This window comes from Apodemus sylvaticus, chromosome 8 (genome assembly GCF_947179515.1).
Source record: "Apodemus sylvaticus chromosome 8, mApoSyl1.1, whole genome shotgun sequence".
Classification (NCBI taxonomy): Eukaryota; Metazoa; Chordata; class Mammalia; order Rodentia; family Muridae; genus Apodemus; species Apodemus sylvaticus.
In genome coordinates this window covers 67,812,560-67,837,942 of record NC_067479.1, presented here as the reverse complement: position 1 = coordinate 67,837,942, position 25,383 = coordinate 67,812,560, and the positions used below count along the sequence as shown (strand labels likewise).

General features: G+C 45.2%; 1 protein-coding gene and 1 pseudogene across 1 annotated transcript; one reads left to right on the top strand and one right to left on the bottom strand.

Moving 5' to 3' along the window:
• Nucleotides 1–13,434: 13,434 nt before the first annotated feature.
• On the bottom strand, nt 13,435–16,784 carry LOC127690701 (40S ribosomal protein S9-like; annotated as a pseudogene).
• Nucleotides 16,785–17,560: 776 nt separating this feature from the next.
• Shisa2 (shisa family member 2) lies at nt 17,561–23,909 on the top strand. The gene is made up of 2 exons (XM_052191278.1): nt 17,561–17,934; nt 21,119–23,909. The coding sequence occupies exons 1-2, from the start codon at nt 17,601–17,603 to the stop codon at nt 21,667–21,669; spliced, it is 885 nt and encodes a 294-aa protein (XP_052047238.1). The 5' UTR covers nt 17,561–17,600; the 3' UTR covers nt 21,670–23,909.
• Nucleotides 23,910–25,383: the final 1,474 nt, after the last annotated feature.

Below are 25,383 nucleotides of genomic sequence, written 5' to 3'. Positions count from 1 at the left end.
CACACATGTGCTCACACCCGCATGTGTATACACACTCGCACACAATTAGAAGTAAAATAAATATAAAAAGGAATGTGTGCTAAAGCTAACATGCTTGCTTTTATGTAAAATTAATGGCCTTCACACCAATTGGAGTCTTGTGATAATAAATATGAACTCATGTTTCATTTGATCTCAACTGCTATATACATGAAGGAGAGCTTTTTACTCTGAACTTCATGCAGAATGCTTGTCTTTATTTGAAAGTTTTAATGCTGTATTTCAAGATGAACAAATCTAAACATTTTATTTCTGATGTTATGCAACTAGCTACAGTGCAAACTCAGTCAAGCGGATGATCATCAATCATACACAAGTTCTGAAATATCAAAAAATATCATTCTACCTACTGTGAAAGCTGAAGCTAAGGGCAAACTGCAAGGTTTCAACATTTGACCCAAACGGAGCTGAGCCCTGGTATCTCTAAGCTCCACCGTGGCGTTTAATGAAATGAAAGAGTCAACGGGTGTAAAAAATGTGCAGTGTACATCAGGCCTTTGATAAATGGCTGGTACCTCCCCTCTTTTTTTTTTTTTTTTTGCCATTTTTGCCTTTGGTCTGAGCTAATTATAATAGTATATTGTTGCTCACCCCCTGGGGTTCTTGGGTAAGCAGAGAAGAGTATAAAAGCAGGAGATAACTGTACAAAAATCAAAGGATCCCAGTGTCTGAGGATCAGAGCTGAGTGTGGTTTAAAAGGTTGCCTCGGTGCCTCGGTGCCTCGGTGCTTCAGCTGTCCAGAACCACCATCTTTCACTGTGTGTCCACACTCAGCAGCACAGCATCAGTACCACAGAGATTTCCACACCTCTTACACGCATGTTGTGATGCTATTTAACCCAGAGCAGATTCCCAAAGGGCTTGGGCTCCACTGCTGGAATTGAGAGAAATATTTAGGGTGGTGATTAAAAATGAAGTGAATAAGTATTGAGTTGAATATAAAGTTTGTAATCATTATAGGTCATGCTGGATCTGGAATATTAACATTTTAAATAAGCATCATATTTCTGCAAGTAGATTTTAGTAGCAAACTGAAAGTGACAATTTGAAGCTATGTGATTAAGTTTGGGTACTAAAAAGCTTAGTTCCAAGATAGTATATATACTACATAGCTCAGCCTGCCCTCACATTTAGGATCTGTATTCGATACGGTTCTGTTGCTGTGATAAAACACTATGAGCCAGACTATTTATAGATAAGGGTTTATTAATCCCAGAGGCTTAGAGTCTGTGATGGTGGAGCAAGGCATGGTGGGCAGGAAGCTGAGGGCTCACATCTTGAACAACTAGCATGAAGCAGAGAAAGTAATGCTGAAATGACAAGGGCCTTTACATTTTCAAATCCAGGCTATAGAAATATACTTCCTCCAACAAGGTCACACCTCCTAAACCTCCCAAACAGCACCGTCCACTGTGGACCAAGTTTCAAATGTCAGAGACTATTACAGTATCTCATTCAAACCACTGAGGAATCCTCTTGTCTTTGTCTCCTATTATTATTGTAGTATTTATATTTTGGATTAAACATAACCAGCAAGGTTCTGCATACTAGATAAAAGTAGATACACTCACTAATCTTTCTTCTAGTCTTCTTGGCTACTTCTTTTTTTTTTTTAAGTATTATGTATATTTAAGGCATAAACTTTGATGCTAAAGGATGCATATATTCAGTTAATAGGCTACTACAGTGAACAAATTGTCATATTTATTTTACACAGTTAGCCATTTTAAATATCTGTTTGCAAGAACAGCTAAAAATCTTTTCATTTAGCATGAGTCCCATATAAACTATTTCATTTTAATTCACCCAACAAGAAAATGTATACTCTATAGATGATACATTGATATCATCCATATGAAATATATTGGAGTAAGTTCTTTCCTTCAAAGAGCCTAGATACTGTTTGGAAAATGTTTACTTAGGATTTAAAGTAAAATCACGATAATCAGGTGATTGTTTTCCTTGTCTTGAACCCAGCTTTCACATTTTCTGATCCTAACAGGTGACCACCTGGTCTAAAGTCAAGTGGAGATTATTCCCATAAAAGAGCACAGAGGAGAGCAATACAGCGTCAGCCTCTCCTCATACTCTCTGGTTGCATCTCAGGCCCTTATTTGTTTAAATTGGTTGTTGTACTATTGGAGACTTATACACAGTTGACTGTAGCAATTGCTGTGCTCAACAGCGTCAGGTATTGTTTTCAGCCAGAAGAGGGCGCCCAAGGGCCCAGCGCGAGAAATCTGGAGAATTTTTATGACCTTCATATATTTTTCCCTGTTCTGAAAGACCTGGAATTTTATTCTTCAATTTAGCACTTGGAATGGGCTACCAAAGCCGTGTTTTAACAGCATATGATTTAGATTTAATAATTTGTTGAAAACAGAGAAAAAGCATAAATCAGCGACTGATACTAAAGAACTTTGGTTCCAGCCTGTCAAACACATGCAACCAGTAATGCTGGCTCCTTAGTGTAAATGACGGGGTGCCGAACCAGAAGGGGCAGGGTTAAACCACCGTTCCTATGAGTCAGAGTGTGAAGAGGACCCAGACTCCATGAAGGGTAACAGTTGGTTAACTGGAAGAGGGGCAGTCTGGGGACTTTTGTACTTGTTCTTCGTATTGTTGTGACTTTTCCTTAAGTTTGAAATTATATGGGCACCATCAAGAGGACAAATCGGCAACCAACAAATTGGGAAAAGATCACCAATCCTACATCAGATAGAGGGCTAATATCTAATATATATAAAGAACTCAAGAAGTTAGACTCCAGAAAACCAAACAACCCTATTAAAAAATGGGGTACAGAGTTAAACAAAGAATTCTCACCTGAAGAACTTCGGATGGCGGAGAAGCATCTTAAAAAATGCTCAACTTCATTAGTCATTAGGGAAATGCAAATCAAAACAACCCTAAGATTTCATCTTACACCAGTCAGAATGGCTAAGATTAAAAATTCAGGAGACAGCAGGTGTTGGAGAGGGTGTGGAGAAAGAGGAACACTCCTCCACTGCTGGTGGGGTTGCAAATTGGTACAACCACTCTGGAAATCAGTCTGGCGGTTCCTCCGAAAACTGGGCACCTCACTTCCAGAAGATCCTGCTATACCACTCCTGGGCATATACCCAGAAGACTCCCCACCATGTAATAAGGATACATGTTCTACTATGTTCATAGCAGCCCCATTTATAATTGCCAGATGCTGGAAAGAACCCAGGTATCCCTCAACAGAAGAGTGGATGCAAAAAATGTGGTATATCTACACAATGGAGTACTATTCAGCCATTAGAAACAATGAATTCTTAGGCAAATGGATGGAGCTAGAGAATATCATACTAAGTGAGGTAACCCAGACTCAAAAGGTGAATCATGGTATGCACTCACTAATAAGTGGATATTAACCTAGAAAACTGGAATACCCAAAACATAATCCACACATCAAATGAGGTACAAAAAGAAAGGAGGAGTGGCCCCTGGTTCTGGAAAGACTCAGTGAAACAGTATTTAGCAAAACCAGAACGGGGAAGTGGGAAGGGGTGGGTGGGAGGACAGGGGAAGAGAAGGGGGCTTGCGGGACTTTCGGGGAGTGGGGGGGCTAGAAAAGGGGAAATCATTTGAAATGTAAATAAATTATATCGAATAATAAAAAAAAAGAAATTATATGGGACTTGCAGTGAGTGGGGACCCAGAAAAGGGGAAATCATTTGAAATGTAAATAAAAAATATATCAATAAAAAAGACAAAAAAAAAAAAAACAACAAACAAAAAAACAAAAAAAAAAAAGAAATTATATGTAAGAGAGGGGAAAATATTCCTCATTTTCTCTCTCATTTTCTTTGGTCAGTCAGATCCAGCATGAATTTATTATTTGGTAAGTCAGACCTCTTGGATCCACTTCTTGAGGGGCAGGAAACAGTAGAGAGAATAACTGGGCAGGGATCTGTAGTTGACTGAAAGTAGAACATGATTAGTGTTGATGGAGGAGGTAAAAAGATTGGTGATCATGGATTATCTGCTTGGTTGTGTTTTTCCTGTAATTCTTTAAGGGAATTTTGTGTTTCCTCTTTAAGGACTTTTATCTGTTTACCTATGTTCTCCTGTATTTCTTTACGGGGTTACTTATGTCTTCCTCTATCATCATCATGAGATGTGATTTTAAATCTGAATTTTGCTTTTCCAGTGTGATGATGTATCCAGGGCTGCTGTAGAGGGAGAACTGGGTTCTGACGATGCCAAGTAGCCTTGGTTTCTGTTGCTTATGTTCTTGCACTTGCTTCTCACCATTTGGTTATCTCTAGTGCTACCTGCCCTGTCTGTCTCTGACTGGAGCCTGTCCCTCTTATGATCCTGGTTGTGTCAGAACTCCTCAGAGTTCAGCTGTCTCTGTGATCCTGTGATCCTGAGCTCCTGGGAGTCAAGCTGCTTCTAGGATCCTGAAATCCTGATGGGATCATGCTCATGAGATCTGGTTGTGTCAGAGCTCCTGGGAGTCAAGCTTTCTCTGGGTGTTGCAGGGTGGGTAGGGAGCCCAGAGCCCTGGGTTTGCTTCAGACACAGGTGCAAGCTGGAAGGAGCCCATGCCTCTTGCTGGCCTTGGTTTTTGTTTCCCTGATTCCTGTGGGGGTCCCAGTTATTCTGGGTGTTGGGGAAAATGTGTGGTCTCAACTGTGATCTTGAGTGTGTCAGAGTGCTCCTGAGTGTGTCTGATCTCCTAGGAGTCAAGCTTCCTCTGTGATCCTGGGCATTTCAGAGCACCTGGGAGTCCGGGCTCCCTCTGGGTGTTGTAAGAGTGGGTGCAGAGCCAGCACCTTAGGTCTGCTCCAGGTGCAGATTCAGACCAGAAGGAACCCCGTGCCACTGACAGGGTGAGGGTCCTGCATCCCTGGATCCTGGGGAACCCAGTTACTCTGGGTGTTGGGGCAGATGCTGGGGCCTCCTCACTTGTAATCCTGGGCGTGTTAGAGCTCCTGGGAGTCGAGCTTCCTCTGGGTGTTGTGGGACTGGGTGTGGAGCCAGTGCCCAAGGTCTTGAACATGGATGATCTGAATGCAAGTTTTCTTTATCACAGGAGTCCCAGACTCTTCTCTGATTTAAGACATGACAATCGATGGCATATATGTCTCCATAGAGACGTGATGCTCACTTATAGACTGTGGAAAGTCGAACGGGATCTTTTAAGAAAGAACCTCCAGACTTACAGCACTTTCTGTGACACTGCTGTGACATCAGCCTGCATCAGCACTCTGCCCAGAGGACTGGAGTTCAACAATTTCAGGGTCATATGTCCTGAGAGGGAGAGGCAGAAACTAAGCGAGCACTCTGATTGGCCTTTTTTTTTTTTGCATTTGAGATAGTCTCACCATGACAGCCCAGGCTGGCCTCTTAACTCTGAGCTCAAGCAATCTTCCTGTTAAACTCAAGCTCCTGAGTAGCCTGGACTACAGGTGCACACCATCACACTCAGCTTGCATTTGGATTTTATAGCAAATCAAGGTCAGATCTTCTGTTTCACTTCCAGGTCTACAGCCAGGACTTGATATAATGAATAAAACAGAAGGGAATTCTGTGCTGTGGAACTGGTTACTCATTTGTAAAATGTTATTCTAAAGTCTGATTTCTCTTCATATCAAGCTGCATATAGATTTTCTCTCTGTCTCTGTCTCTGTATGTGTGTCTGTCCCTCTCTATCTCTGTGTCTCTCTGCCTCTGTGTGTGTCTCTCTGTGTCTCTGTGTGTCTCTCTGTCTCTGCCTCTCTCTGTCTCTCTCTTTCTCCCTCTTTCTCTGGTTTTTCAAGACAGGGTTTCTCTGTGTAGCCCTGGCTTTCTTGGAGCTCACTGTCTAGATCAGGAGCTGGGATTAAAGGAGTGTGTCACCATTCCCTGGTAGAGAGTATTTTCTCAAAAATTCAGTTAAGCTTGCATTCTGGAAATGCCTAACTGGGCAGTAGTTTGCTCTCTGGGTTTGCTTTGCTTTATATTATTTCTGTTTTGTTCTTAGCACCACTGTGCACTTGCTCCCACTCAGGACTGAACACTCAAGTGCATCTAAACTGGTATCCAGGAATTCCGAAGTTCAATTTCAATGTTTCCTCTCCTGCAGTTTCAACACTAAATATCATATCCACTGTATTCAATTCAGCCTGCGAGACTGAATTCTCTGAGTGGAGAGAGACAGAGTTTTTACTGCAGTCCATAAATATGACCATTTATTGGCCCCCAACATATTTATGTTCTGCTCATTCAATGCTCACTTAAACTGTCCAATTGGCTTGACCCAGTCTATAAATGTAAATTGCCTATGTCGGAAAGTGACTCTGGGTGACTTTTGAATATGTGTTGGAATTCCACAATTTCTACAGGTAAACTCTGACAGAAAGCTTCCTCTCCTTTTCCCTTTCTGCCTGCTCTGAGAAGCACCCAATGGCTGTGCTGATTCTCAGGGATAAAACGCTTGTCTACCATTCTCCAGTTTTCTATTGTTTTTTTTTGTTTGTTTGTTTTGTTTTGTTTTCATTCTGAGTGTAAACCAAGAATAGCAATAAAACATTCAGCATGTGTGCATTGCCAAAACTTCCACTAAAATACTGTTGGATATATGTGATAGAGGTCATAGCTTATCATGTACAAAATGTTTGCTTGCTTGAGAAAGTTTGCAAGCTTGCTCAGTGCCCTAAGCATAAATGAGTCATTATGTAAACATTCTTGTAATAGATTTATTGGTGGCATCCGAGGGATACCAGTGAGAAGTCTTGAGCATGTAACTAGTCTAGTCCTAGCAACTTCAATAATTATACCTAAAGGTCACTCCGCACTGGCAAGGTAAGGCTTGTTTAGTTTGGTTTTTCTGGGGATCAAATCTCACACAGTAGATAAACTCTCTTCACTGAGTTGCACTTCAAGACCATTCCTTCATAGGACATCCATGAATTTCTCTATGCCCAATGATAATTATCTCAGTCTACCTCTTCCTGGTTTCCATTTCCCCCCATTGTCACCCCATATTTCTAGCATAAATTGACCCACTTCTAGGAATAAAATAACTAAAGTTTATATATATATATATATATATATATATATATATATATATATATATATAAAACTGTGTATAGATATATATATACATATATACTTATATCAAAGATATACCTCTTTATATCAAAGAGATGTATATTTACAATATATATCTTTATATAAAAGATATATTTATATCAAACACACATACACACACACACACACACACACACACACACATGTTTGGAGGGATGCCTCATAAATCAACCTTGTGTGCACCAAAGAGGAAGCAGGTGATGGAGACTAAGATGGCGGTGACTTATTTCCTGTTGAGACATCATCTCATCTGGGCAACATTATAAGACACCTATTGCAACCAAGCAGGGGTAAAGGAATCCTAGCAATGTGAGTCATGATCACTTGCATGAAATTTTGCATGAATTGGAAATTTCTTTTTCAATTTATTAGGAAATTCTAGAAAGGCGGATGAGTTCAAGACCTTTTAAAAGCTCGCTTGATGGACTTATTACAAAGCCATTACAAGGATGTCAAGGAGCCCAGCACATGCCAGGATATGCCAGATGCCCAACCAGTGTAGTTATTGGCTGAGCTGAGCTACAGTCTATTCAAGTATATTTTCTAACATAAGAGCATTTTAAAAAGCCTTTCTTTCTAATTAGGTACTGAAAGCTAGCAAGTTGGAGATCCTCCAGGTAACTGTTATATAACATAAGAATTCACACTACAAAACAAGACACGTCTTGGATACTATAAATCTGTAAAAGATCCGAAATGCGAAGGAATCTTCCTTCAGGTGCTATTGTGGTGCTGATGTTGACAGGAGATGGACCTCATTAAACATTTCCTGCTCTTTACAACACTACGACTCACAGGAAAATCTCTTCTATTTTTTCAGCAGAAGCTTTTTGGCTTTCTCTCTCTTTTTTTTCTTGTCCCGAGCACAGAATCTGGGAACTTGTGCATGGCAAGTCAGTGTCTACCAATAAGCGAAAGCCCCAGCCCAGGGCCAGATGTGGATTACTCTGCAAGAGCTCTTTAAACAAACGGTTTAATTCAATTGTTTCCTGAGAGACTGACTTCTTGCAAAAGCCAAAGGAAATCACAGATTAATCCAAAAGGTACAAAGTTAAGGTTGAGATTATAAAGCCAAGGGGCGGGGCTACATTAGTGTGCAGGGTGGGGATAATTACTGCTACTCTGAGGTGGTGCGAATCTCGACATAGACTTTCTGCTGCCCTGCCATAGGCAGCACAATGGCCCTTTCATCTGGTGAGGCAGCTTTGATAAAGGAAATTATTATTTATGTCAAATCTAAACACCTACAATAAGGAGGACGTATCTCCCCTGCCCCCTTCTTTGACTTGGTCATAGAAAAACAATGATCTAGTTAATTAAAAATCTCACAAAAACTATTGTCCAAAGCTTCCTTCTGCGTTATTTCAATAAGGACAATAAAGTTGTCTTTGTGCAACCCGGTTTCTCTCCCTGGATGTCACACCACACCATGACATTAGGCACTTCTTCACTTCTCAATGCTGGGACTAGGCCCATCTCAGTCAGAAATTGCTCTCTGCCGTGGAAGTCAGAGTGCAGGCAAGGGTTTCTCTAACATCTCGTGACCACCAAGTGAGTGGGGGTTCCTGGTATGACACTAAGTTTCAACATTGCCTCCTCCAGAGCTGGGGCTTGTCTTTATAGCCAGCGAGAGCCACGAGAGCACCCGTATCCGGTCCTAGGCAGCCAAAAGCAGAACACAGGGGCCACCTTTCCCACAGAACTGCTGAGAGCAGTCAGTAGTGCTTGGCTCTTCTCCTTTACATGGTCAGACGGAGGGAACAGTTCCTGTGGAGAGCAAAGAAGGGCGAGAGTAAGTGATACCCTAAAGCAATGTGTGCTGTTGATGAGAGCAGGCCTTGAAGACACCATGACCTCAGGCCAGTGGGAAAATGGCAAAGACTCTGTCATCTCCCTCCCCGCCTGGGGTGGATTTAGTGAGGCTCAGGGGGATGTTAATCAAGCCTTTTTCTGGTCTGAGTGTGAATATTGACAATGAGTGTAGCTATGTCGCTGGCATATTTATGGTCTGAAGACTGCTCCCCTTCAGACCCTGCTCCTAGTGAAATTAGCTAAACCTGCTTCCTTGATCCATGAGTATATCATAAATCTTGACTCGTTGTTTACCTGAATATAATAACCCATCTCTGTATTCAGCTGTATGCAAGAATCCTGCCTCTCACTCAACTGCATATAGCAGACATGCAGAGCTTCTGAGTGGCTGGAGTTTCTCCATGACAGAGCCCAGGCCACCTGATCCCACCTTTTCTGGGTCTGGGTGTCTTTTCCTTTCCATTCAGGCCTTGTCCTAGACCCACACTAAACAAGGCAAATTTCTTTTCCTCATGGTCTCAGCTCCTCCATTGCAAATGCCTCTCACCTGTTGTAAGAGAAAATTACTAGCATGGATTTGTTTGTGAAAGAAAGGGCAATATGGTTCCATTACAGATGCTAGCCAGGAAGTGCAGTGCAGACCAGCCGTGCAGATTCCTGGAGTCCCCAGCAGCAGGGGTAGGCAGCAGATGGAAATGTGTCCACCGGAACACGGGCACCAAGGATGCTTTTTAATAAGGAAAACTTGGAAATACCAAAATGTGTACACGGGGCTCCTCGCTGGATATAGGTAAGGAACAGGATTATAAGAAGCAGGGAGGGGCTGGAGAGATGGCTCAGTGGTTAAAAGCACCTACTGCTCCAGAGGTCATGAGTTCAGTTCCTGGCAACCACATGGTGGCTCACAACCATTTGTAATGGGGTCTGGTGCCCTCTTCTGGTATGTCTGAAGAGAGCAATGGTGGTGTACTCATGCATAGAATAAATAAATAAACAAATTAAAAAAACATTCAAGAAGCAGGGAGAGTTTTCAGACGACAAGCAGGCCACCAAGAGAAGTATTCCCTGCTTCTGAAGGGACTGAGCCTACCAGGTCAAGATTGGACTCAGTGGTTTAACCTATCTTTGAGAATGGGAAATAGTATTTTGTTCTTCTCCAGCTTATAGCTGGTCATCCATGACCCTTCCTCCAGTCTGGGTGAGCTACTCAAAGTTAAACATGGAGACCTTATACTTTTTCTGTCACCATACGTTCAAATCTGTGGCCATGGGAACTACAGGATGCTCTGTACAGTCCACTTTATCAATCCAATTAACTGGAGGCCAACCAGCTCACATTTAAGTTGCAGACTTGTTTTAGTGTTTTACTGCTGTGAACAGACACTATTACCAAGGCAAGTCTTACAAAGGACAACATTTAATTGGGGGTGCTTTACAGGTTCAGAGGTTCAGTCCATTATCACCATGGCGGGGAACAGGGCAGTGTCTAGACAGACATGATGCAAGAGGAGCTAAGAATTCTACATCTTCATCTGAAGAGTGCTAGCAGAATACTGGCTTCCAGGCAGTTACCATGAGGGTCTTAAAGCCCATGCCCACAGTGACACACCTACTCCAACAGGGCCACACCTTTTTTAAAAAGATGTATTTATTTATTATATATAAGTACACTGTAGCTGTTTTTCATACACACCAGAAGAGGGCATCTGATCTCATTACAGATGGTTCTGAGCCAACATGTGGCAGCTGGGATTTGAACTCAGGACCTCCAAAAGAGCAGCCAGTGCTCTTAACCACTGAGGCTGACGGCTGTGCTATCACTGTGTCACATTCACGTGATTGCTCTTTTTCTTAGTAGTGGCCCTAATGCATAAGAGTGGTGATCTTGGAAGTTTCAGTATAGTGTATATATTTTATCATCAGTTATTGTATATCTCTTGTTGTACCTGATTTATTAATTATACCGATGTACATATCTGTGTTGGATCTGAGCTCTCACTGTGGAGCTGATGCTATCTGCAGGTAGATGATGTGAGAATTGAACAGAATCAGAGGCCAGACACCTGGCTGGTCGGTTGCCTGTCTGTTATCTCCTTGGTATTGGAAGGCAAAGCTATCACATATCTGAAAGCACAGAAGTCTTTGGGGTTATGAGAATCTAGGAGAAACTTTTCCCTCCACATATCCTCAGAGGAGCAAAGGTATATAGACATAAAGCATGCCACCAGTGACATTCGGTACCTTCGCAATGTCTGTGACGGTCACCATCATCTATTCCAGGAGACTTTGAAACTCCAGACCCACCACGCAGTCATCTCCTCATCCTCTCAGCATCTGATAACCATACACCTAGTTTCTGTCTCTTTGGATTTGCCTTTTCTAGCCACTGCCTACAACACATTGGTCTTTAACCTCCCTAAAGCTGCCACCCTTTAATACAGTTCCTCACGTTGTGATGAGCCCAACTGTAAACTTATTTTTGTTGCTATTTCATAACTGTACTGATGTTATGAATTGTAATGTAAATATCTGTTGTATTCCACTGGTCTTAGACAACCCCTGTGAGTCACTTGTCCCCAAGGGGGTCGGGACCCACAGGTTGAGAACCTCTGCCATAGCAGCCATGTGTAAGGCATGATCTTTGCAGCTGTCTTTTGTCAGCACAGTTTTCAAGGCCCATCCTTGTTATAGCACACACTCAGGTTTTATCCTTTTATAGGTAAAATCTTACTGTAATTGTATGGACCCAGTGCATTTGTTCACCCTTTCTCCATCGAGCAGACATTCAGTTATTTCCACCTTTAGGCTATTGTGGGCAGTGGTATTTGAATATTAATGCACAAGTGTATGCACGGACATTAACTTTCAGCTCTTTGAACTAGATACACATGAGTCACTGGTATGATAGGGCCATGCAGCCATTCCGCACTTGACTTTTAAGGAACTGTTACACTGCTTTGTATGATGGCTAGGGCCACAATTCCACGAGCAGTGTCTACAGGCACTGGCGCCTCCACATGCTCACAAGCACTGTTTTTCTTCTTTTTATCACCATTAGTTCCATTCTAGGCTTAATGTGATATCTTGAGGTTTGATTATGGCAACTAATGACTAGTGACAAAGAATGAACATCCTTTCGTATGAGTGGCCCTTTCTTGGTAAGGGAGCTGTTCAAATCTTTTGTAAAATGGGTTGTTTTCCTTTTTGTTTTTGAGTTGTTGAATGTTTATGTTATGGGTGCTAGACTCATTATATATGATTTGCATGTGTGTGTGTGTCTGTGTGTGTGTGTGTCTGAGTGTCTGTGTGTGTTTAGGCCTGAAGTTGATGTTGGGTGTTCTCCTTGATCACATTCTATTTTATATATTGAGATAGGGTCTCTCCCTACACACATAGCTCGCAAATGCTGTGGTTTGTCTCCTAAACTCTGGGATTGTGGGTAGCCAGTGGACCTGCTGGGGTTACAGTCCACTGTAGCAGTGGGTTTTAGGGAGCTAAATTCTGGTCTTCATGCTTGTATAACAACCTGCTCTATCCACTGAGCCATCTCCCCACACTGGGTGCAATCATTTGTATATACTTGCTGATCTTGCCTTTGTGTACAAATACAAAAGTCTTGGATGCCCTCTAACCCCATATTTCCAAAGAGAAATTATAAAACAGTAAGCACCCAACAGGGCTTAGATAAAACAGTGGAGCAAGATATAGAGTTAAGGTAATAAAAATAATAATGAGGAGGAGAAGAAGGAGAAAAATAAAAGAAAATGTAAAGTAACATAATTGTTTACATTTGAATTCATATTGGATAACACAAATACTTGACCATAAAAGAATATTTAGTGAAACAAATGTGAAATTTGCAATGCTGCTCCTGTTCCCAGAAAAAGGAGGGGGACAACGTACGTGAAACTATTCTTTAGCAGAGGCTGCTGGGTGTGCAGAAGGCAAGAAAGTCTGGTCTGGCTGAAGCTCACAGAAAAGCATGGTGGTGCTTGCTGCTTTTTCTGACTGCCAGCCCCTGAAATATGATTACCTCTGTATGACTCATATCGATTCCAAGTAGCAAAGTTATGACTAGTCATAATTAATTAATTAGCTTTACAGTACTGGTGATCAAACCCAGGGCTTGTACTTGCTAGGCAAGTGAGCTCGTGGAGCTACGGTCCATCCCCAGTTGTCCGTTTGTTTAGATGAAGGGTCTTTAAGAGGTACTAGTAAAATGTAAGAAGTTTCCTTTCTTCTCTCTCTGTCTCTCTGTCTCTCTTTTTTGAGAGTATGGGCTCAGGAACATACACACTCTCTTTCTTTCTTCCTTCCTTTCTTCTTTCCTTCCTTCCTTCCTTCCTTCCTTCCTTCCTTCCTTCCTTCCTTCCTTCCTTCCTTCCTTCCTTCCTTCTTTCCTTCCTTCCCTAAGTGTTAATTTTGCTGTATTAGTCATCTGGAAAACTGGACAGTCCTCCAGTACAGGGAAGTGCTGCTCTAATCCTCTTCCTCTTCCTCTCCATCACCAGCTCCAGCTCCACCCTGGCCCTTTTTGACATTCTTCCTCCTCACTACCTGGGTGGCCACCTCCATTAAAGACAACGGAGAGAGAAGTCAGTGTATTCTGGGAGTCCAGACCAACAAGGAAGGATGTGACGTTCAACACCCACTTTCAGATCCTGATGTGACAGTGCCGGATGAGCACACAGGCATGGTGAATAGATTTGTTCCCGACAAGACCTGGGTCTGCAGCCACCCACCTCTCCCAGAAATGAATCCTCAATCTGAAGAAGGTGTGATCAGTGTCATCTCGGCTTCATCCTGCCCTCACCCAGCACCACAGTGTGAACAAGTTGCCTCAGCAGAACATTGCCTTCGAAAAGATTCTGTGGGTCCTTTTGGTTCAGCAGCAGCAGCAGCTCCCAGAAGGCTTTGCAAATCTTGCCAGAGTAAATCTAACCCTCCACACCTCACGTTTCTTCACAAGCCCATACTCTCAAATCAGCTTAAGTTCCTGGTCAAGATGTGACTTCTCAAAGGGCCTTCATAGACTAACTGTTGACTATTTGGGAAAGAAACAGAAACGTTGTCCTTAAACCATGGTAGGATCAAACCATCTGACCAGTTCAGTGTGAGAAGTCCAACAATTTCGTTATGAACCCTGGATAAGCCATGGGTGTTTTGGAGACCCACATAAATGGTAGAGAAAGGGGCGCATGGGGCAAGGGCTGTCTGCACTAAATACAAATATCTTGTATCAAACACAATAACTAAGAAGAATACTTAAAGTAGTAACCCCGTTGCAAAAGACTGAAGTTTCCCAGCATTCAAAGGCACAGCTCACAACTGCCTGTAATTCAGCTCCAGGGGATCCAGTGCTCTCTTCTGGCCTCTGAAACTCATACATGTTACATACCCACTCACAGACAAACACATCTACTCATAATTGAAAGCAAAATAAATTTTAGAAAAGTATTAACCCCCAGAGTAGCAGGTGAATTTATTTATTTGTTTGTTTGTTTGTTTGTGTTTTTCGAGGCAGGGTTTCTCTGTGTAGCCCTGGCTATCCTGGAACTCACTTTGTAGACCAGGCTGGCCTCGAACTTAGAAATCCACTTGCGTCTGCCTCCCAAGTGCTGGGATTAAAGGCGTGCGCCTCTGCCGCCGCCGCCGCCGCCACCACCACCTGGTGTGAGTCAGTTTATACGGACACCGGATATGGTGACTACGGGTGGTAGTGGTGAGTTGGTAAATGGACTTTGGAGTCAAGCAACAAGTGAAAATGACTGGACAATTAACACCCTCTGTCCATGCAGGCTGGGAAATTTGTCCTTACCAATAAAATGAGCAAAGTGCTGTCTTCCTTATAGGGTGGCTGTGAAGATTAAATGTGCCGTAAAGATGCTCAGGATAGGTTGTCAGCCATCACAGGGACTTGGCTGCCTAGAATTTAGTAAGTGCTCAGTAAATGGCAGCTAACCATAATCCCCAAGATTACACTCCATCCACCAAAACTTGGCTTCTCAGGGCCTAAATTTAAATACTAGTCCTCTGATGTTTTTCTAGCTTCTCCTCTCAGCCTAATGTCACCCTGTGTGTTTTAACTGGCCCTGTAATAGGTCAGGGAGTTAGATCAGTGAGTAAATTGTGGGTTATACAAGCATGAGGACCTGAGTTCAAATCTCCAGCACCTACAGAAAAGCTAAGTGAGGTGGCTTTGGCCTGTATCCCATCATAGAGTGGGATGGGGGGCACACAGGGAAACCTCTGGAACTTAATAAGCCTGCCAGTCTAGTTCACTTGACAAACTCCAGGTTCAGTGAGATAGCATGTCTCAATGTAGAGAGTAACCGAGAAGGAGGCCTGACGTCAGTCAATCTCTGGCCACCACACCCATGCTCATCTTTGTAGACATACATGCACATAGTAACACATCCATGCTCACTGCTCACACACAAATTGCCTCTGCACAACGCTGCCTGTAGATTATCGTACCACTTGCTTGATTACGTTCCAATCCAACTCCTCTGTTAATTCAGAAACTTTAGCATCTGCGTGAGTTTTGGTCATACCCATCTGATCTCTGATGCTCAGCAGGGTTGGGCCTAGTTAGTTTGTGGGTTGGAGACCACCTGCTTGAGGGAAACGGCCAAGGTGTCAAGGCGAGTCCCCAGTACTCGATGGAGAATGTGTTTATGAAATTAATGCTTCTTCGATGCTGAAGTTTTGTTCATTTCTTAGCTCATCGCAGGTGCATTTAAATGATGTCTTTTCAGGACTGGAGTGGAGCTCTGTGGGAGAGCAAACATATGCTTCTCAGACACAAGCTCTGGGGCTCCGGGCAACTGCAGCTTGAATGACATGAATACGTTGTTTTGTCGGGCCCAGGCACAGACGGAAGAGTTTTCTCTGTGAACATTTTCTGGGGTGACTGGAGGGCTTTCCCCAGTGTTTTAGGTAAGGGTTGCATTAAGAGCCCTACAGTGGTTTAACCCCCAAATGTCTTTGCTATGGACAAAATTGCTTTGTACTCTTGTCACAGCCGGTTCTCCATTAGCTGCCCAAAGAAACAGAGCCCGGAAACACGTGATGGTTCCTCCTTGAGGGGCTGGGTTTAGGATTCACGTGGAATGACTCCAGCTGAGAAAGACGAAAGACGCAGTAGGTCCTTTAAAAATACTCCTCGCTACTTTAATAGCATCAGCACCTGCTCAGCTGCTTCAACAGTGAAGCTATCCGTTTCTTCTCAGAATCGCTGGCGTCTGGACCCTTCCTTGCCTTCTTCCTGGCTGCAGCTGTCTAAGCCAAGGAGGTCAAATGTCACATGGAGGCACCATTCTGCCGGACATCAACAATCACCACACCCAATTATAGAGGGAAAAAAACCTAATAAAATGATATAGTTGATTTAGACAGCGACCCTATTGAAGTCCTTGCTGACCTCTTTACAGTGCAGTGCAGAGGCACGGAAAGTCCAGGTCCCACAGCTCAGATAGGGTTTGTGTTCTTCCTGGGCCTGGAGGCTGGAAGCTGAGCAAGACAAGTCTATCTGGGTGATGACTGGGTCGTCTCGTCTGTAATAAGGAAAGTAAGAATTATCCCTTGGAGGGTTATCAGAGTAACTCAGAATGTTGGATGTCGAAGAGCCACACTAAACTTTTGCTTCTGCTCTCCTTGCTTTAACTGGCTTCCAAGGCGTGGCTGACTTAAAACGTGTTTCCCCACTTGTCTGTTCTGTTCACTCGCACCGCTGCCTGGCCACGGACACACCTTTGGTGAAGGAAACTGAAGGACTACCGTTGTCCCCTGGCGTCCCATAGAGTAGGGAAAGCCCGCTCACCACGCATGCGCGCAGGGGAGCCTCCAGCCCCTCTTTAAGAGGGGAGCGCGGCGCGCAGCCTGGCAGTCGGAGCTGGTCCGCAGCCCTGCCTAGCGAGCGTGGGGTGTCCGCGCGCTCCTCTGCTCCCGTAGCCCGAGGGACTGAAACTTCCGTGGGCGGCTCCCACCGGAGCGCACTGCTCCGGGCGCACCAGTGACAGGGAGAAGGAGACCAGACGCTGGCTGCAGCAGGAGTCGGGGAGGGAAGCCCGCTGGCCCCGCGCCCAGCAGCAGCAGCGCGGCCGCCGCCAGCCGGGCGGGCTCCGGGACTGCAGGGGAGGTGCGGACACTCACGCCGTCCCGAGCGGTGGCCGGAGCCATGAGGACCGAGCACGGGGCGGCGGAGGCAGAGCGCAGCCGGTCGCTGCTGCACTTGCCACCGGGAGCACTGCACGCACTGCTCGCCTCCTTCGCTGCTTCTCGCTGCCGGGGAAGTGAATAGAGGGGAAAAGCACCCACCAGCCCCGGACCCTGATGCTGAAACGCTCCAGCCACGGCCTGGCTCCCGGTCGGCAGCGAGGTGTTCCCTCGGAGATGCACAAGGAAGGTGGGATCTCAAGCCAAGCTTCCAGGAACGTTCCTTCTGTGATGCCCCTGTGAAAGCCGAACCTAGCAGGGACTGGGTCACTCGCAAGGAGGGATGACTTAGACGCTGGCTCTGCAGTCTGGGCTTCGCCTCAGAGGGGAGTGTTCCCCACGGAAAGCCCCCGGGATCGCCGAACCATAACCATAACTTCTAGAGATCAGTGTCCTCTAGAGACATCACCGGTGCCCAGGGCAGTGCCATGTGGGGCGGACGCTGCTCACCTTCCACCTCTTCCAGGCACCGCGCGTCGCTGCTGCAGCTGCTGCTGGCCGCGCTGCTGGCGGCGGGGGCGCGGGCCAGCGGCGAGTACTGCCACGGCTGGCTGGACGCGCAGGGCGTCTGGCGCATCGGCTTCCAGTGTCCCGAGCGCTTCGACGGCGGCGACGCCACCATCTGCTGCGGCAGCTGCGCGCTGCGCTACTGCTGCTCCAGCGCCGAGGCGCGCCTAGACCAGGGCGGCTGCGACAACGACCGGCAGCAGGGCGTAGGGGAGCCTGGCCGGACGGACCGAGAAGGCCCAGACAGCTCGGCAGGTAGGCGAGCGGCAGCCAGGTGCAAAGAGGGAGGGGGAGGGCGGTTCTTTGCCTGGGCGAGAGGGACCTACCTGGAAACCTGGAGAGTTTAGGAAAAGGCCTGGGAGCAGAAGTCTGAGTTTTTTGTTTGTTTGTTTGTTTGTTTTTGTTTGGGGTTTGATTTTGTTTTTTGTTTTGTTTTCCCCTACTCATTAATTTTGTGTGAAGTGGGACAAAAAAAAATCGAGACAAAACGTTGTTTCTGTTCATGGTCCTTGCTTTCCTTTCCTTCCCCTTCGTTCCGTTTCCATTGGACTGAATTTCTTGGGACTAGTCAGGAAAATGGCAAGGGTGCACCCCGGTGGGCGACGAGCCTCTTCACATCCCAGGGATCCAGTCTCTCCTGCAGGAGCCAGTGCACAGCTCCCTGCGACCACCTAGGCCTCTAGGAATCTGGATTGGCCTCCTTAGGCTGACTTGATAGACGTGCCATTGGAACAGAGCCCAACTTTGCTCATTGAGACTCTGACTATTTCTTAATAGACAAAGCCAGATTTTGAAAATAAGCCTGTCAAATAATTTAGTAGATGGCATTTCCTCAAGGAGAGGCTGCCAAATTGAGTGAGTGAGTGTGTGTGTGTGTGTGTGTGTGTGTGTGTGGTGTCAGTGCTACAAGCACATAGGGTTGGAGTTGCCGGAGCTTTGGAACAGGTGGTTTCTGCTTTATAGAGCAGTCTCAGGCCCCGCAGCTCTTTTCTGTGCAGCTAAGCGGTTTTGTAAATTCGCTATTCCTGCCGTTACACTGACTTCGGTCTGAAGGGAGAAGAATTGAGGGTCATTCTGGAGAAGGTACCATCTGCACTCCAGCTCAGCCTTGCGGAGTGTGTGGTCTGGGAGCAAAGCCTAGAGAAATGAGCCAAATGGCTACAATAAGGTGTCTGTTAAATTGGGCTTGTTAATAACTTCGAAAACGTCGGGATGGCATTGGTTAAAGCCGGCGGCAGCGGCCAATCTTCTCATACTGTGGATGCTGGGCATGGGTACCCTTCACTCCTCTCCTAAGTCCTCCCTTTAAGTCTCCTGGTTCGCTCACAGTCCTTCTGCCATGAAGGATGAATTGCCCAATTAAGCCTGTGGGGGCTTCTGGTAGCGCTGCATTCTTTACCCCTCTGTAGTTATTTACACTTCCAATTAAGAAATCCTGGAAAGAGAACAGTTATTTCTCCCCCAAACTCATTATGTGGACGGAGACTGATTTCAGCTCGATTTTGCTATCATATTGGAGGTAAAAACATCTCCATGGGGTTTGTTTGTTTGTTTGTTTGCCACTTATAACGTGAGGGAGCTGGCATCTTAATTTAGGGAATGAAATATTTATAATGTGTGTAGGAAAGGGCTTGGCTCTCGCTGCTCGGTCCCCGACCTGGCCTGCAGTGCTGGTGTAATGAGAACAGTACAGCTGCAGGAGCCAGCTGGACCACAGATGGCAGCGAGCCTCCTGGTCTGCTGAGCTGATCCCGAGTGTTCCAGTGGCTCTGCTCAGCAGTGTCCACCGCCTGGTTTACGTTTATTTCTCTGTGATTCTGTGTGCTATGTGAATGGGAGCGCCGACTCCCAGAATATCGTCTGCAAATGCCATTTGCAGGTCTGACCTTTGAGGTCTGGGCTCTGTGCTGTCCCATCAGAAATGCTGGCGACTGGCTCACCAAGGCTGGTGAGACCCATGAATTCTTGTTCAGGTTGTTAGGGAGGGTTGGGCTTGGCTCAGTGGAGAAATGGTTTCTTAGCACCTGGGAGAACTCCATCCAGTGCAACTCCCCACAACCTCACACCCACTCCCAACCCTGCCAAAAAAGGAACCGTGTTGGGAATGCAGCAGAAAATGCAGCAGTCTCTCTAATGTAGGTAGATTTCCACAGCAGTAGCGCAGAGACTTTCTGCAGCCCCTCCTGCATGCTTGAGTCCTGAGCAAGCTGTGGGTCTCCTTGCTAGCATGCCTGCCCGCCATTCCAATGGCTCCCACAATTGAAAAAATTACGTCATTTATTTTAAAATTATAATATTTGTATATAATGTGTATAAATGTATATAATGTGTTAAGTTTTGCTTTATAGCCTAGGCTAGCCCAGTAACTCACTGCATAGTCTAGGCTGGCCTTTGAACTCAAAGACAGTTTTCTTGTTTTTGGCTTCCCAAATGTTAAAGTTGTGAGTCACACCATGCCAGGTTCCCGAAAGATTTTTTTTTTTTTTAAGAAAATAATTTTAAAGTGAAGTTCATTACTGCTGGTTTTAGTAGCAACCTTTTATTGTTATTTTAGAGTTTTATTTTTCAGAATAACTTAAAATCCACTAGCTCTTGCTGTCCTTCCTTCTTCCCCACTCACCCTCAGCCTCTGGTAACAGCTTTTATGTTATTCACTTTTATAAAGCAGAATATTTTAGATTTGTGCACTTTCTTACTATTATGAATATATTATTTTACTTTTATCCATCTTGTACACACGTGTGCATGCGCTGTGGCATGCATTTGGAAGTCAGAAGACAACTTGGAGAAGCTCTGTGTCCGCCATCTGGGTTCTGAAGATTGAACTCAGTTCATTAGGCTTGGTGGCAAGAGCCTTTTCCTGCTGAGCCATCTCCCTGGCCCAGCGTCCGTCTGTCTTTTGATTGTTTTTCCCCTTCCATGTCTTATTTCTTATTTGAAATGACAATGGTTCAGAATCTTACCTAAGTTATTTGCTTTTATTATTATTGTTGTTGTTGTTGTTGTTGTTCTGCCTATAATAAAAGAAACTTGTTAAAAATAATGGCAAAAAGAAGCCAAGGAATGGGTAAAACTTCCTAGAAGACCGAAAAAAAAGATTTAGAGATGTAGAGACATGTCAACTCATTTGCATTTAGATCTGGTGGGTGCCCTGCCAGGGAAGACTTATTCTGCTCAACTAGATCAAGCCTGTACTTTGACGACTTAGACGGGGGCACCTGGTCTTGTATTAGAGGAATCTAAGTGGGATTATGAAGTTTAGCTTCCGGGAGCCTTGCCACGCTAGCGGGCCTTGGCAGCGTCCCAAAACCCTTGGCCACGAAGATGCATCCTGTGCATCTCTGACCTGTGACGGAGCCAGGCGGTCCAGTCTTTGCTGGTCACCAGGATCAGTGATTCTCATGTGAAGCATAATGCTGTGTCTCTGGTCTCTCTCCAGTTCCCATCTACGTCCCGTTTCTCATCGTTGGCTCCGTGTTCGTTGCCTTCATCATCCTCGGGTCCCTCGTAGCTGCTTGCTGTTGCCGATGTCTGCGGCCAAAGCAGGATCCCCAGCAGAGCAGAGCCCCCGGGGGCAACCGCCTGATGGAGGCCATCCCCATGATTCCCAGTGCCAGCACTTCCAGGGGCTCATCCTCTCGTCAGTCCAGCACAGCTGCCAGTTCCAGCTCCAGTGCGAACTCGGGGGCCCGGGCTCCCCCGACGAGATCACAGACCAATTGCTGCTTGCCCGAGGGAACCATGAACAATGTGTACGTCAACATGCCCACAAATTTCTCAGTACTCAACTGTCAGCAGGCCACCCAGATCGTACCCCATCAAGGGCAGTACCTGCATCCTCCCTATGTGGGGTATGCGGTACATGACTCTGTGCCCATGACGCCAGTGCCTCCATTTATGGATGGCCTGCAGCCCGGCTACAGACCAGTGCAGCCCTCCTTCGCTCACACTAACAGTGAGCAGAAGATGTTCCCTGCAGTGACCGTATAGCCTGCAGGTCACAGATGAGACTCCTTTATGAGACTGAGCAACAGAGGGCGATTCTCGCACCAGAAGTCTGCTCACGTTGGTGCTGTTCCCATCGACGCTCTTCCGGATGACGTCATTCACCCCTAACCTATAAGGGGCCAGCTCCAGAGCAGCGTGTCTGTGCGTGTCCAGATGCAGAATGGAAAGCCACAGCCCCTGGAGTTGCCACCTGTGCCCTCAAGCTTGTGACAAATGCTTGAGCCCCTTAAGTGCCCTCGAGGTGTGGCCGCCAGAGGCAGGGGTTGAATGATGTCTCTATTCCTTTTTGTTTTGGTGGCACAGGAGAATACCTGTTACCTCCCCCTTACCTGGGCTGTTTTAAAATCAGTGTTCAAGGCTGAAAGGAGATGTAAATTATATAATTATTATGAAGAGAAGCGAGCTTGAACTCCGACCCTAGTCGGCAGCCTCGATCGCCAGAGGCATGTCTTAATTTCATTGTAAAAGATATAGTCTGTCTATTTTTATGCTTTTGGGGGAGGGGAGGCTATTATGGTTTTTTGTTTTTTGTTTTATTTTTGATAACCATGTGTAGAGATCTTAAGTGATTTTCTACGTTACAGAGATGGAATGACCATGTACATTTCTAATGAAGACATTCAAAATTCTGGGGGTGGAATGGCATTGAATCCACTTGTTTCTTTTTGATGTCGCCTTTTTATTTCCTGGCTCTACAGTGGTACCAAGAAGCAATTGGATGCTTTTTTTTTTCCAATTGAAAACATGAGCTGTCATCTGCTGCTCTCCAAGATACTTTCAACTTTGCCTCGAGATAGGGCCTGGTGGTTCATTTTGTTCTGCCCAGTTTGGGGATCCCCTTATCTAAATAGTCCCAAGGGCAGGAAATTTTCGATGGGCAGATGAAGATCGGTGAAAAACAACTGTACTAAGGAGATGCTCATATAGGTCGTCAGCGATCACAGGGACGTGGGGTGGCACTTAAACCTCAGATGTGAACCACTTTGCAAATCAGAAGGCTTTTTTATACTCTTGTTATCAGAATGGCTTATTTTTCCAGCAGCAGGAGCTGTGAAATCCAGAGAAAAGCCCCTGGAGGAGACACAACGTCCCTTTATCCTCAGTCGTCAAAAGCTTTGTGTCCACCGCCCAAGATTTTAATTTATCAAATCCTACTGAATTTGTACATTGATCACTTATGGGAAAAGTTTAAGTACATTGTAAGTGAATTTTCAACTGCTAGCAAAGCCAAATTTTGTTAAATAGCTGTGAAGTTTGGTGTTTTATACCTACCCACCCACAGCATCTTCTTCTTGCCTTCTGTCATCTGTCTGTCATCTCATGATGACAGGGATACTGTTACATTATTGCTGGCAATTGGTATCAACAGATAAGAATCAAAGATTTTAATAACCAAAGCAGGAGAAAATCATTTTAAATTTTTAATAAATATTTTATGGTGTGAATTCTTCGGGGGATGTTTATTTTATAATTACTCATTATTAATAGAACACAGTTACGCAGAATCATGACTGCTGTTTCTGGGGCCATGAGCCTTGCTTACACGATACCTGGTACCAGGGAAGCACAGGTGTATCTGTGGCAAAACTTGACACTCAAAAGCAGGTTTGTTTGTTTTTTCCCCATTGGGGATCTCCTGTCCTCATAGTAATTTTTAGGAGCTGATCAACTGCCTTTAAACAACCACAGTTGGTATTTCACACTCGAGCAAGGCTGGGCTCCAGCAAAGCTGTGTGTACGTGTGTGTGTGTGTGTGTGTGTGTGTAGGTAGGTACATAAAATGGCATATCTGTGGAGGCTAGAGGACAGCTTGTGGGAGTAGTTTTCTCCTTCCACCATGTGAGTCCCAAGAACCAAACTCACGTCACTGTCAGTCTTGCAGCAAACCCCTTTACCCACTGAGTCATCTTGCCAGCCCCAAACTTGATTTATAAATACTGAGATCTGAGTTCCATGAAATTTCAGTGTCACAAAATAGTTTTCACCCCTTCGCCTCCCCCCAACCATCTCAGAGGGTAAAATCCGGCTTAAGCACTAGCTGTACAAAGCCAAGTGACAAGCCAGTGGTAGTTGGGCAGTTCCTTATCTGACAGCAGGACTTTGCTTGATGCAGGTTGACTTCTGTGCATTTCTGAATCTGTGAGATCGTTTGATTTTGTCACTTTTCTGAGTGGTAAAAACATAAGTTCTAGTCAATAAAATGGAAGGTTTCATCCAATAAAGCTATAGAGTCTTTCTTTCTGAAGATGATATCACTAGAAGCAATTGCAGAGCTATTGGATTTCGGGAGGAACGACAGAGAGCTAGCTAGCGAAGTGGAAATACAAATACCTAGTCCCAGCATGCCTTTCTTGCTGTCTTGGGAATATAACAATTCTGAACTTCTGTGGTGTAATTTGCATTCATTTGAAACATCTTCAGTCTGTCTAAAAAAAGGGGGGTCATTTACTGATGGAAAAACAGTCACACATTTGCTACAGTGTTTATGCTGATGGCTCTGACTCACAAGGATAGCAGGGGATTCTCTAGATTTCAGGAGATCTTTCCAAGGAAGGAAAAAAAAAAAACCTAACAGCTCATTTGTTGAAAAGTATAGGCCTAGCTTGGTGGCTCCGGCTTGCAATCTCAGCACTTAGGAGGCAGTGAGTTCAAGGTCAGCCTGGTTCAGAATGACTTCTGAACAAACAAATTTGACCTGGGTGTGAAGGCCCATCGCTGTCATCCCAGGAGCCTGCAGCAGGACAGTTTGAGGTTCCTGTAGGCTGCAGGGTAAGATCTTGATCTCAACAAAAGCAAATTAAAACACAAGTAGAAGGGTTACAATGTGTCAGTAGCAGGCTGTGGTATGGCTTACTTATTTCCTCATTTGCCTACCTCGTGGGAGGCCTCCAGCACCCAAAAATACTGACATCAGCATCCCAGGTGGCCAGCCTGAGGAGACAAGTGTGATTCACAGGCTATCTCCCCCAACCCCACGCCGCATGGGCCGGCCTTCCTTGCCCTCCACTTCCGAGCGGGTTCGCACAGGCCCCTGTGTTCATGCTTTCAAAACTGTAGGACTTTACTTCCCGAGCTCAGTGGCCCATATAGTCCTTGTTTTGTTATAAATTAGCATCTATGATTTTATCAGAACAAAGTTTGTAATGATAATTGGGCCCACAAATGACCTGGACTGGGAGACTGAATGGTCCTCAAGGCTGAGGCTAGGAGGACTTCTGAGTCAGAGGCTCGCTCTCTCAAGGCAGCCCTACTTGGAACTAGCACAGTGACCCTGTTACAGTGCCAGCCCTCCAGCACACAAATGCACACTGATTTCTTGAAGTGGTTCAGCCAACTGATAAATGGCGCCCACCCTCACACTTGTCTGCAGTTGTTTGAGCTTCCTAGATGCCAAGGAATAAAGTTAGCGGTCTTCGGAATTGTGACTCCTGTTCACTTACCCTGGTCGGACAGAATGGCGTCTCCCTGAAGTGTGTGTGTGTGTGTGTGTGTGCACGCCTAGGGCAGACTTCTATGTGTGGCATTAGAATCAGATCCTGCTGGGATCTGGAAAGTGGGTGGCCATAGGGAGACAGAGAAATCAATAGAAATCAGACTTCCCTGTTGGCCATTTGAGTAAAAAGCAAGCCTCCAAGCACGGCTGGCCATACAGGACTTCGCGCAACTACCGCTGAACAAAATCAATAACGTGATTGC

Bases quoted from the DNA above. Each gene is read 5' to 3' on its own strand.
- Shisa2 (XM_052191278.1), top strand. From the start codon at position 17,601: ATGTGGGGCGGACGCTGCTCACCTTCCACCTCTTCCAGGCACCGCGCG. The intron at 17,935-21,118 runs GTAGGCGAGCGG...GTCTCTCTCCAG, and splicing joins AGGCCCAGACAGCTCGGCAG to TTCCCATCTACGTCCCGTTT.